Raw genomic sequence first — 13,682 nt, forward strand, 5'->3', positions numbered from 1 at the left:
TAACTGAAGTCTGTGCTCTAACAAAAGCCTTTGAACACGCTCCACCTTGCTAATCATCTCCTGTAGTGCCAGAGAGGTTTCTCCATGGTTGAATTAGTATGGCAAGCCGTACCGGGCCATATGGCACTCTGGCTAACCCTCATGAGTGTTTAGGCGAGTTGATGGAGGGAGGAAATACAAAGATATTAAACAAGTGGTGAGTTTTACAGGATTAGCCTTGGCCTGTTCTGAAGAGGCGCTCTGGTAAATGTCCGGATGAAGACACAGAAGTGTGAGCTTAGAGTAAATAAAGTGTTCGTGGTCCTCTGCTGACCTTGGCAGGAGCCTCTGCACACACAGACGAGCAGAGATATCGAATGTCGGTGAGCAGTTCAAGTTCACTGAACCAACTGTTCAGTATTTTTATGACTCAAGGAAACAGATATGTTCTTAGCAGACTCCAATGTTTTCCTTCTGTGGAATAAATAATGTTTTCTCACTTTCACAACTACGAAATCGATCTTAGATGAGAAACATGCCAACCTGTGTGTGGAAGACTTTTGGGAAATGTAGGAAATCACTAATGCCACGGATTAAAGATACTACACTGTGTGCAGATCTGGATAGTTTCTTGGAAGTACAAGACAATAATCAGAATTGCCAAAAGATTCCTCAAAGGTTTGCAGCTTTATTTCAGTCGAATGTAAATAAACATCTAAAGCTCTCGTCGTTCTTTAATATTGTCTTAACAACCACTGGAGAACTTTGCCCACAGGGAATGCTTAAGTATTAGAAAAGTTATGACTTAGATCAGGAAATATCAAAAAATAAATACAAATAAAATCACGTCTAATGCAATAGACGTTTTTAGATTTATGAAAAACAAAACATGTATCCGGCTCTAGATTAGACTTCACTGTGGTGTGTGTTGATGCCTCTTCTGTTGCGCCTTCAGCGGCTGAAGACGGATGGATCTTGCTGGCCATTTGTGGCCTCGTCCATGCACTCCTCCTGCATACAGGGATTCGTTATAGTCGTGACAAAACGGTAAATGCTGTAGACACTGGCCGTGAGTGGCAAAGGGCAGCAGGAACGGAGGGTGCAGGGAGCAGGCAGGTAAGACGACAGCTGTGGGGAGGCTGCAGACTGGGAGGCAGGCGTCGTGGATCTGCTCTGGGAAACCCGCTGAGAAATGCTGAGCGTGAACCTCGCTGAGATTTTGTGTTGATTTAAGTTCCATAATTTCCTGGAGTTTCTTTAACAGGAACAAACTGATGTGTTGGAGTTTCCGCGAGCTGAGAAAGGAATCCAAGAAATCTGCCAGCGGCGATTTCCCCTCCACAAACCTCTGAAATAGCAGCTGTTTGAGGAAATATCTCACGGTTAAACACACACACACAGTGGATATCATGTTCCAGAAGATTAGACCTCACCTTAGTTCACTACAACAGCCTGAACTTTGCAGTGCATTGGCTTTCTTAGGTGTGAAAGAAATAGACTGACATGAATTTGTCTGCTGTCAACCAGCTGTTTCTCCTACAGGCCTGACTTCCTTTCTGCAGATCTGGCGATCTGGTCTTAGATATAATTTATTTCTACATTTTGTCACATAAAGATCATTTATTAAGCATCATCTCATTATCTGCTGTGCATTTAAACACATTATTAACACAGTAATTGAATATATTCTGCATTTTAAAGCACTTTGTTACATTATATTTGAAGAAGGAGTGAACACTGACCTCACAGTCCTCCTCTGCATGGTTGATCTTCTTCAGTAGACGCCACTGAACGTAATGCATGCTGTGTCTCTCTGCTGCAAAACAGAATATGTAGGTGATGTTAATGCAGCCGGATTAAATCCAGAATATATTTCAAAACTCACCAAGTTGTTCTTGCTTGGCCTGGATGATGCTCCTGACTTTCTCCAGCTCCTTGTACTTCATTGCCAGCAGCAGCTTAGCGTCTCTGAATGTGGGTTTTTGAGACAGACAGACTTTTGCCAGTTTTTGGTTTGAAAGCAGCATCCTGTCTGCAGCCCTCTGCAGCCTCTGAACCTGGAAGTGACCACAGGTAGTCCACACAGAGTTCTCCATAACATATGCACAGTATTTGCATCCTGTGGTCTCTCACCTTCTCGCTGCGCCTGATGATGTGATTGATCTTGTCTTCGTCCTCCAGCAGCTCTCGCAGCTCTCTGGTCCTCAGAGCACCAAACTGCACCGACAGAGACATGATGACTCTGGATGCTCTTTGCTTCATCAGAGTCTGGTCCTGATGCGTCCTGATGGGGGCGCAATGTGAGCTGCTAATGCTGCGTTCAAGGACTGTAGGAAAACTGCAAGAAGACAGTAGTCTGCAGCAGTCGATTAATGGCATCACCACAGTGTCATTGTCTGCAGTCAGACGCTGCAGTTGTCAGTCTTATGTTGTATAATTTCTGCCTTACAGAGTTTAGTTTCTTTTCTATGTAGACTGGTAGTTTTCAGAATTCCCAGGCACATTGAAAGCCTCATTTCCTATTGGAGTTAAAGCTTTTCTGCACCTGAAGTGAACTCTAACCTGTGATGATGTAATCAATGAACTTCGACACACACAGTTTTTTCTGTTTGCTGTCTGTTGCTGCAGGTGCATTTTGACTGAGGACAGCAGCTACAGACATCCCCAAAATCATAGTATTATTGTTTATTCTGTATATATCTGGTCTGATTTGTCTATAAACAATGTTCATGTTTAATTATTCTCACTTCTTACAGTCACGTCAGAGGTCACAGGGTCATTTCAGGAGATAAGGAGAGATTATTGTTGTTGTTGTTGCTGATGCTGCTGATGTGCATCTGTGTCTCTCCCTCTCTTCTTGTCTAAAAGCCACAACACTGAGCTGGTTTGTCTTGTCTGCTCATAGTGTGAAGTGTTGAGTCTCTGTAAATTATATTATACAGAGTTTAAACCTGCTCCATATGGAAAGTTCAGAACAGTTCGGCTAAGAAATGTGAGAAATTTAAAGAATGAGGAGCAAAGTATAAGGCAGCTCTCACCTGCTGACCTTTGAAAATAACATTATTAGATAAACACAAACTTTCAACTTTCAGGTTTTGCAGCTTTTAGACATAAGGACAAAAAAAAGAAATGAATGGTCAATGTTTAATCATGTAAAGGTAATACCAGATATTAATATATACTATTGTAAAAACTGTATCTTGCTGTCAGTGTGGGGTTACTCTCACCACAGCCTGCTCCTCAGGTGATCACTGCCAGCCGGTTCTCGGAATAACTCAGCCTGAGAATAACTCGGCTATATGTAGTCTGAGTTAATCCTTAAGACGAGCGCCGCAGAGCTCCCTTCTAGCTCATCAGTGAAAGTCCTGATCTGAGACACAGAGGACTTTCCCCTCCTGAGACCCGCAGGACAACATGCAGATTAATCAACACAGGACACCTCCACTGTGTGAGTAAATTATTTACTTCATATGATATTTTACACTTTGTTTTACTCATGTTGTACGTTAAAGAGGATTAAAACGTGTGTTTGTGTTCACTGCATCTTTTTTTTAATCATTATTAATAAACAAGTTTTAAAGCTTTACATGTTGCAAAGGCATAAATTATTTTATATATGTACACATACTGTTACAGCCTTGTGTATTTTTTAATTATTCTGATTTACTTTCCTGTTTAACCTTTCTACCTCGTTACATAAGAAGCTTTTCAGTTCTCCGTATTGTATTTTAGGCAGCAGTGAGTCAGGCTCATCAGGATTGACTCTTATCTGCTGTTATAGACTGTTTTCAGAGCGAGATTTCTCCTTTCCTGTGTTTTGTTTTGGAGGTTTTTAAACTCATAATTCTTATCTGTGGCTTGTGCCATCTGTTGTGGACTAGAAAGCAGACGTCTGTTTTCAGGTTTCAATCTGCAGAGAGAGGAAAACATAATTCATACAAATATTCATGAGTAGGTTACAACAAGTGTTTCTGAGTTTAAAAGGTAACATGACATCCGGCCTGTTTATTCAAGGCAAAGCAGCAAATGTGATTTAATAGAAAACTGTGACCGAGCTGTTAATTCCTGCTAATTGAGATAAATTCTGAATCAAACAAATAATTACAGAGGAACACGGTGTAATGAGTTGATTTAATTAACTTTAATTGTCACACTTTGCACAGAGCATCATGTTTTTTAAATATGAATGTTTAGATGATTCATTTCCACCTTCGTTGAACTATTTAATTTGTGACATGTCTGTCACACAGTAGACTTTTTCCCAGCAGTCATGTCGACATAAAAACAGTCGAGCCAGTGTCAATGACAAGTCAACACAGGTGTTTCCAATGACTCTAATTAAGGTAGCAAAGCCTCTCCAGTGAACCAACATGAACAACAGCAGCAGCCTGACTCTCCCTACATCAGTATCACTGGTTACACCTGTGTTTACCTGTGTTTATCTACTGTTTCACATTAAAATGGCTGCTGTGAAAAAGGTCTGTTGGAGGCGGGGAGTGGATGCATTCAAAGAAACTAACATGAAAAATGTGAGAGTAAAAATAGAACAAACAATACCAACAACTGATTTTTGGGGCTGATGCTGATATTTAATTTAATCTAACTTTTATTTATATAGCACCAAATTATAATATAATATATAAGTTATCTCACACTTTTCATATAGAGCAGGTCCAAACTGTACTCTTTACAATATGACTTAAAGAGACTTAACCATTCCCACCATGAGCAAGCATGCGGTGACAGTGGCAAGGAGAAAAACTTGTCTCAATATTGGGGAATAAAAAGATTTGTCTATCATTTCTTTTTTATATATTTATATAAATAAACAAACACATATCGTTTGCAATGATCCCAAATGCAAATGTGGATATCAAACACAGATTTTATGTCCAGTGCACTAAAAAAGCTGAAATGTTACATATATAATGTCTTCATATCAGTGCATACCACACAACATGTACATAATATCACCATTTACAGCATACTGTATCTGTGACAGGTCAATATATGAGCAGTTTATTAGTCTGGTTCCAGTGATAAGCTCTGTCTCAGCGTGCTGTGTTGTTGGATGTGTATGCTTTCATGTCTCTGTTTCCATTTCTGTCTTTCAGAGCAGTGATGTAACCTCTGGTTGGTCTACCAGGCTGTCACTTTCAGCTGTGAGTGAACCAAAACAAACCACCATGAGCGCCGACACCGCCTGCAGGTCTGAGCAGGACTCAGAGAACCCCGGCGAGCTGGCCGATCTGGTGGCGGCAATGAACGTGGCCAGCAACCGCATGACCCCTCCTAACGGCTACAGGTCGGGCCCCCCGAGGAGAGCTCCGCTCTCAGACAGGAAGATGTCCCTGCAGGAGAGGGGGAGCCGCATCGCTCGACAGCCCACCATCGAGACCAAACGTGTGTCCATCACAGATGCTGATGTGAGCAGACCTCAGCTACATTAAATCCAATCCAAATCAACAATGAGATCTTTTACTGATGAAAGTTTTATTTTCTGCAGGACTGTGTCCAGCTCAACCAGTACAGGCTGAACAAAGAGATTGGAAAGGTGAATAATCTGTGCTGTGCATGAAGAAGCTGAAACAAAAGTGATGACAGACGACTGTAAAGATGTTTTCTTTGGTTGTTTCCACACGCAGGGTTCATACGGAGTGGTGAGGCTAGCTTATAACAAAGACTCTGAACAGTACTATGTAAGTGGGAGCTTGAGAGTTGTACATTTATATTATTTATTCATTTCAAGTCAGTTTGGACCATCGTTTGCTTTTTCTCATTCGTTCAGGCGATGAAGGTCGTTTCAAAGAAGAAGCTGATGAGGCAGTGTGGATTTCTGCGTGAGTGAGAAAACATTTAAATGTCTGAATGAGTTTCTGTCATTCATGTGCTGTTTGTGCTGATATGATATTTGTGCTGTGTGTGTGTGTGTGTGTTGGTGATTTCAGGCCGTCTGCCTCCTCAAGGATCAAACGGGAATGGATCGCAGGATCCGTTCCCTAAAGCCACGTTGCCTCTGGAGAAAGTGTACAAGGAGATCGCCATCCTGAAGAAACTGGACCATCATAATGTTGTTAAACTAGTCGAGGTCAGTGTTTGCTGCCTCGTGCAGGTTTAACTGTGTAAACTTGTAAAAACTGATCTGATCTGGACCTCGTATATTTGTTCTTGCAGGTTCTCGACGATCCTCAGGAAGATGGACTTCACATGGGTACGCACACGTTCATTTTCTTTTGCAGCAACTGAATTTATGTCAGTAAAAACTCATTAAATTCTGATTATTCGTCCTCAAGCCTTCGAACTGATGACAAAGGGGTATGTTTTTGTGTATGCATGTAATCTAACACATCCCCAAACTGTGATAGTTTGGGTGTGCAAAGTGGAACATAAGGTAAAATGTACATATGTACTTTTTCTCCACCTCTCATGTGGGTCAGCCCGGTGATGGAGGTGCCTACAAACGAGCCGTTCACAGAGAAGCAGGCTCGCTTTTACTTCAGAGACGTTGTCCTGGGAATAGAGTACTGTAAGTGATATGTATTAAACTTTTAATGTAACATATTTCACTCATAGAGGATTTTTTGTGTTCATATACTGAAAATTTCCACTTTTGGCACCTTAAACAAGGAAAAAACTGAGATGAATAAAGTCACGTGTGCTCAGACAAGTTGTTTAAGCTGAAATCTAAAATAAAGTTACTCTAAAATGCACCAACTGCTCTGAAAATGACTGTAGAGCTGATCACTCTCTGCTTTGTCCAGTGCACTACCACAAGATCATCCACAGGGACATTAAACCCTCCAACCTGCTGCTGGGGGACGACGGCCACGTCAAAATCGCAGACTTCGGTGTGAGCAACGAGTTCGAGGGGACGGACGCTCTCCTGTCCAGCACGGCAGGGACGCCGGCCTTCATGGCCCCAGAGATGATGACCGAGCACGAGCAGAGCTTCAGTGGAAAAGTGAGAGACAAAACTAGAGAGTGGACAATGAAGTCCATATGTTTCGAATGTGACTCATCATATCAGACTGTGCTTAATAGTGAGAAATTATGAGGAAATTATGTCCAACCGCCTACTCCTTGATAATCACTGTGTTTGTTTACCAGGCGTTAGACGTGTGGGCGATGGGAGTCACACTGTACTGCTTCGTCTTTGGGAAGGTAAGCTTGTCCACAGCAAAAAAAAATGCACGTAAAATAAAAAGCCAGCAACATTTTATTGATTTCATTTTGTCCGTCCTGTCCCAGTGTCCTTTTTATGACGAATACATCGTCTCTCTGCACAACAAGATCAAGAACAAACCTGTGGAGTTTCCAGAGACGTGAGCAGACAGCAGAAGAGCTATTATAAATAAAGAGAGCTGACATCTTAGTCAATAATATAATCATCTGTATTTGTCTGTAACTGTCTCCACAGACCGCTCATCAGTAATGAACTGAACGAGCTCATCCAAAGGATGCTGGATAAAAACCCTGAAACAAGAATCACCATCCCTCAAATTAAAGTGAGTGAAGAAGCCAGCGTTCACTGTAAATGTGTGTTACTCGTTCATAATAATGATGTTTTGTTAATGTGTGTGTGTGTGTGTGTGTTGTTACAGCTCCATCCGTGGGTGACAGAGAACGACTCCAACCCTCTTCCTCTGGAGGAGGAGCACTGCACGGCGGTGGAGGTCACTGAGGAGGAGGTGCAGAACAGCGTCAAACTCATCACCAGCCTTTCCACGATGGTGAGTCGCACGTCGAACGTTGCGAGATCCACAACTGGCTGCTGGTTTGAGAACTTAAAGGGAAATATCTCTGTTGCAACAGACACATTTTCCTCTTTTTGCAAATGTTATTTCCTCTGTTCTCTTATAGACATGAGAGGAAATAATAATAATAATAAAACATTTTGTTTAAAAGCGCTTTTCAGGGTACTCAAAGACACTTTACAGAGAAGAACATTAAATCATCAAAACAATATAAGATAGTGCACTAAAAATACATTAGACATTAAACATTAAAAGCAATTTTAAATGCATCTCCTCTTTGTTTATATGAAGTCTTAGCTGTTTACATGTACAAAACTGGCACTCTAATCTCAATTCAGACTAAATAGCAGACATGAGAAGCCAGAGTGCATCACAGAGGACACAAAAAAAACCTTAAAAATGTGAAAAGGCAATATTTATATGTCAATAAGTACCAGGCGGTGACATTTGTGTGATTTTTAATGGGATTTCGTGACATTTAAAAGTGTATATTCATGTGTGGAGACTTAACCTGTGAAAGTGGTTTGTATTTTCACTGATATTCTCTCCCTCTCTCTCTCTCTGATGTCTACTGCAGATTCTGGTGAAGTCCATGCTGAGGAAGCGCTCTTTCAGTAATCCCTTTGAGTGTCAGGGCAGACGGGCAGAGAGGTCCATGTCTGCCCCTGGAGGTCTTCTTGCGTAAGTAGCCTACTCTGCAAATCCCGCCCTGCTCCGCTCTGCCAAACTGCCAGCTCTGCGATTAGGCCTGCATGGAAACAAAGCAGCGAGCAGATGCTTGGATAAAAATAGATCAGTCAGTTTCATACTTTATATGTGCAGCGTGTCTCTCACATTAAACCTATCTGCCATCATATCTACTCCATTAATCTTTGAATACTGACGAGCACTTATTCTGTATTTGTTTTTGTCCTTAAATTAGCAGCGCACTCATAAAGCATTAAAAGCATTTGTCCTCTCCTGATAAGATAAATGGATGCCCCTGCGGCAGCAGTAATGGCTGCGCTGCTTTTGTTTTCCATTAACAAGCCAGTCCTGTCTGTGGGGGGTCGCTGGCACTGTTAATTACACGTCCATGTGAAGAGATGTGGAGCTGCAGCTCCATCCTCCTCCACACATGCTCCCACACTGAAACCTGCGCATATGTCCGTCCACCTGACGCATGATATGTTTGCAGTGAACAGTATCTGAGGACTTAAGTAATAAAGAGGGTGTTGTCTTTACAGGTAAATATTCAGCAGTTTGAAAGACATAGTTTGGCTTAAAGAAGAAGAAGATCAAATGTTTTAATTTGGTCTTCTTGGAGGGATGATGTTATTGTGGCACCGCGCTCCAGAGATGAAATACTACACTTCTAAACCTGCAGTCATTTCATTCAAGGTCAAAGATTATATTCAAATCTGAGCTTTGGTCTGAAACTGGAGGTTTTCCTGCGTGGAGACTCAAAAAGTTCACGACTATGACGTGAATAAACACGTCTTAAATTATGACATTACCAGGTAATCTTATAGATACTTTGGTGTGGGGTTTAGTGGCATCCATTGCTTAAGTTGCAGATTGCAACCAACTGAATACACCTCGCTTTACCCTCCCATTCCAAACGTGGAGGTGAAACTACAGTAGCTGCAAAATTCAAGAGAACCACAAAAAGCTCTGAGTTTAGGTAACAAAAATACATTTTACGCAAATAAAAAACATAGTTATTCACATTATATCCCATTTCTATTTTATTTATTTCATATTATCTTGTTTGTGTATTTAATTTTAAACATTTTGGGTCTCCACATGTTCTCCAGCATAAACACAATAAACCGATCATCCATGTGGGGGGGCGCTATAACAAATAAATATTACAGGATTTCCTGATGGAAGTTTAAAGGAGCTGACACTTTTGGAAACGTGCTTGTTCACTTTCTTGCTGAGAGCTCGATGAGGAAACGGGGGGGAAACAGCTTCTTTATCTCATTTGAGTAAAGTATAAAAATAATAATTTGTGCTTCTCGAGTCACGAAAATCACAAATTGTCTCTACACTGGTTTTTGTTTGACAACTAACTTTAGAGATGCTACAACTGTAGGTGGACTTTATCACCTCTGGGTGGAGTGAGGTTAGTCTTTTATCTAACTGTTGGCTGAAGCTTCATATTTACTGTGTTCAGCTTCAGTTTTTTCATCTAACTCTCATCAAAAAGTCGACTAAGCTTATTATCCAACGTGTCTGGCTTTGCCTTTAAACTGCCGCAGTCCTGCTACAATAAAATGGAAAGTGTTTCTCATGTTGTTGAACTAATCCGAGTGTAAATTCTGGCCTCTTACATTACATCTCCTTCTTGCAGTGGTTCTTTTTGCTTATTGAGGTCTTCGCTTCAGCTTCATCCTTCCTTGAGGTAAATTCAATAAAAGCATTTAGGCTGAGCTCATGCGCTTCATACAGAGCTCAGCTCATCAGTTGTCCGTTCAGCCTTAAGAGGATTTATTAAGAGAGACAAGACAACACAAAGCTCAACAACGAGCTGTACCCAGAATAAATGTTCAGGCATGGATGTTGTTAAGGACTTTGTGTTGGGTTTCTTGTGTCCTCTTTAGGTTGATTTGGATAAAGAGTGATGAGCTGTGCTGTGGAGGACATGTACCCTATGACTTTTTTTAGTCTAGTGTTGTCCTTCCTCCCCTCCTTCAACCTCCTCCTCCTCCTTCTCCTCATCCTCGTTTGCAATCTCCCTTAGCACCCTCAGCAACAACATGACCAAGCGTTTGTCGTCCGCAGGAAAATCAGTAACGAGGGGAGCAGAGACGGAGAGCTGGAGGATTTGTATGAGGACGAAGCATTTACAGAGAGTAACGATTAAACCGGTGCACAGGTTTAAAAAAAAAAAAAGAAGAGCGCGTACAGAAAGTGATTTGTTTTCTGTTTTATGTCTTTAATTCTCGACTAAATTTGCTCGCTGTGCTTTTCTCACTTTAGTGCATAACACTGTGATGAATCTGTTATTGATTGAAGACTTTAAACGTGGTTACAGCATGAAATACTTCAAGTCAGATTAGATTATATTCTGTCGCTCTGCTTGTTTAAATTACAGTTATTGGTGATCTAATGTGATTTATTGACTTTGGATTGTTGTTAAAAATACATAAAAGAAGATATTTTTACATTTTCCTACAGCTGTTGAAGATAATAAACATTCTAATTTTAAATAATTTGAATGATGATGCAAAAAAAGATGTTTGTTTTTTTGTGGTAGTTTTCTCTTTGTTCCATCCTTTCTTTCACATAAACTTAACATCTTAAAATTGATTTCTTAATTCATACATAAAAACCTTTAAAGGTACTCTGACTCATGTTGCCTTTAAAATCCTTTTTCAGCATTAGATGCACTTCATTCTCCTGAGCAGTAGAGAGCAGCATTGTGTTGCAAGTACAGAGATCAACCATGAACCAGGAGGCCTCCTGTTAGCAGCAACAACCCACCACGTTGAAGTGCCCTTTAGCAAGACACACCCAGCTCCATGGACAGCTTAGATTTCTCCCCAGTTAAAAGATTTGACATCCAAACCTCTATTATCATGATATTCTAGCACATGAACATCTTGGAGTGTGTTCTTACATTCTGGATATAGAGTTGTACCTAAACATAATAAAAAATAGTCCACATTGAAATGACTCTTCTGCCCTCACTATACGTGCACAGCTACGCAGCGAGCCGAACACACTTCAGCCGAAAGACTGAAGGCAGCAGATCGCCTTTGAGGGTGAAACTGTGAGAACAGACATCAAATTCAATGACGGCAATGAGACGAGATTCCAGAAATGAAAACCTTTGAGAGAAGCAATCAAAAACGTCCTTCCAGTGGAGAAAATGTAATGCAGGGACGCCGAGTGTCCTTCCAATAGTTAGACTTCACAGTCGAGTCACACACTGGAACAATGTTAATCAAGGGTTTGGAAGCGTTTCACAGTAAATGCATTATGACTCTGTGGGCCGGTACCATTTTTAATCACAGACAACCCCAACTTTAAGAGGTGATGGAGGTTATTTACAGTATGTGCAACCACAATATGTTTTTGTGGACATCTTACCTGATATTTCTCATGTCTTAATGGAAAATATGACGGGAAAATGAAAAGATTGAAAAGAGACAAAGATAATATTTAATATATTATATTACTGGGATATTTTAAGCTTTAAAACAGATTGAGACAATACAAACACTGCCAAGATGATCAGCCAAAGAACTAAAATGTAAAATGATTATAAAATATCCTGAACTAAGAGAGTAAAGTGCCATGATTTAGTCTTTTTCAGTCACATAGTGACCTCAGAGCTTCTGTTTTCTGCATAAGTAAAGAGCATCTTTCAGTAACCATTCAGATATTTTATTCATCCCGATGCTGCTCTCTTCTCTCCTTTAATTGTGCTGCAAAAATAGACATTTCAGTTCAGTAGGCATGATGCTGCAAAGTGTCAGTGCCAGTCACCATCACAGCAATCAGTAAATGTCAGGTTTATCACACTGAGCCGTCTTTATTTAGTCTTTATTAAGGTAAACCTACAGGTCCGAGCTGAGGAGAGCGTGCTGTGGAGCGAGCCTGGAGGTTTCTCTGGAGGTGTTTGTAGTAGGTGGAACAACATCTCTGATGGTCTGAGACAGAACAGAGCGATGTGGAAAAGAGACAATGGCAACAAGCACTGAGCAGAGAACAACATGGAGCTGTTACAGACGATAAAAACATCTGTTTATTATCTAACAGTTCAGCATAGATCATTCATATGTAACAACTTTAAAGGAATAATCAGACAAAATGCTTATTCACCTCCCTTGCTGAGAGTTTAGATGCCGCTTTCGGGTCTGTACGACGAATATGAAGCTGCAGCCTGCAACTTCCTACACAGACATGAAAGTAGCATCATTTTGCCTGGCATGAAGCAAATAAAGATAAAAAATATCATCTCAACATATCAAGAACAGGAGTAGCTCATCATTTGCTCTCAGCAATATAAAGAGGAAAGGTTGGTTCATGATTCAGGGTTGGACAGGCCTGCAGTCTCCAACACAACGCATCCTAAAAATGATTTACAACATGAAACAAACTACATAGACTCTCACGTTGCACTCTGTGTGTCAGCCGCTCTGCTAAAAAGGCTAAAATCTGAAATAAAAACATGCCTCTGCAGGCTGAAAGTGCTTCATGAGACCATTTGTATTCCTGCAGTCAGCCCATTTTTCTGCCGTTGCAGTTATGTGAAGACCAAAGAGGAGTGTTTCTGAGCAAAGATTTCTGTGGAAACTGTTGCCATGCAACAGCACAATACTGCACTCATACAGAGTAGTAACTTCACCGTATGACTGCTCTTTTTCCTGAGCTCGCTGCATGAGTAGTAATGCCACGTTCTGCTCTCCGTTCTATTGTGTTCTTTCGGGGTGTTTTTTCCGCCTTTTAAAAGACATAATGAGGTCTTTATTTTGGAGCTGTAACTGTGGTGTCATTGTTTCGTGCATGAGGGCAGAGGGGAAACTTTGCTTCAGCGTCTGGTTCCACACCCAGACTCCGTTCAGTTTCCACATCCAGAGCCAGCTGCAGTTCAGCCTCAGATATTTAGCTAAACACTGACCCCTCGGCTCTCTTTCACTGTTCAGCCTGTATTCCTGTCACCACGCCACGTTTCACCCGTTTAGCCTCAGCCGGCTCCACGTCGAACCCGCCTCACCTCTCTCTCTCACCACGACTGACCCCTGTCAACTCGGCTGTACATCCCCTCAAGGCTGCAAAGTGGAGGAAGGTTTTTCTTTTTTTTATACTTCCTCCCCGCGCTGTTGGGAATCCCCTGTGCCCACATACATAATGAGTCACCAGCTCAGACATCAGGCAGACCCACAAACACTGGAAGGTATAATTTGTCACCTGAGGAGCTAATTGTAAAACAAGGCATGACTGGTTTAGATGCTGTAA

The 13,682-nt window shown here is 41.2% G+C and overlaps 2 protein-coding genes across 3 annotated transcripts; one reads left to right on the top strand and one right to left on the bottom strand.

Moving 5' to 3' along the window:
• Positions 1-879: 879 nt before the first annotated feature.
• Positions 880-3,389, bottom strand: LOC109142055 (vacuolar protein sorting-associated protein 37B). Of its 2 annotated transcripts, none has more exons than XM_019274453.2 (5): positions 3,207-3,389; positions 2,113-2,263; positions 1,865-2,036; positions 1,722-1,795; positions 880-1,339 (listed from the first exon to the last, which is right to left on the bottom strand). In XM_019274453.2, exons 2-5 carry the CDS (start codon positions 2,239-2,241, stop codon positions 893-895), a joined length of 822 nt encoding a protein of 273 aa, XP_019129998.2. In that variant the 5' UTR covers positions 2,242-2,263; positions 3,207-3,389; the 3' UTR covers positions 880-892. The 2 variants fall into 2 exon arrangements, with proteins under 2 accessions (XP_019129998.2, XP_019129997.2); XM_019274452.2 differs by having other exon boundaries at positions 2,113-2,317.
• Positions 3,355-10,862, top strand: camkk1b (calcium/calmodulin-dependent protein kinase kinase 1, alpha b). The gene is made up of 17 exons (XM_027280057.1): positions 3,355-3,427; positions 5,094-5,405; positions 5,486-5,533; positions 5,625-5,678; positions 5,768-5,819; positions 5,928-6,067; positions 6,154-6,190; positions 6,273-6,294; positions 6,417-6,505; positions 6,741-6,940; positions 7,087-7,140; positions 7,228-7,301; positions 7,397-7,484; positions 7,581-7,709; positions 8,311-8,414; positions 10,069-10,119; positions 10,500-10,862. The coding sequence occupies exons 2-17, from the start codon at positions 5,166-5,168 to the stop codon at positions 10,579-10,581; spliced, it is 1,464 nt and encodes a 487-aa protein (XP_027135858.1). The 5' UTR covers positions 3,355-3,427; positions 5,094-5,165; the 3' UTR covers positions 10,582-10,862.
• The last annotated feature ends 2,820 nt before the right edge of the window (positions 10,863-13,682 follow it).

Source organism: Larimichthys crocea, chromosome VII (assembly GCF_000972845.2).
Source record: "Larimichthys crocea isolate SSNF chromosome VII, L_crocea_2.0, whole genome shotgun sequence".
Taxonomy (NCBI): Eukaryota; Metazoa; Chordata; class Actinopteri; family Sciaenidae; genus Larimichthys; species Larimichthys crocea.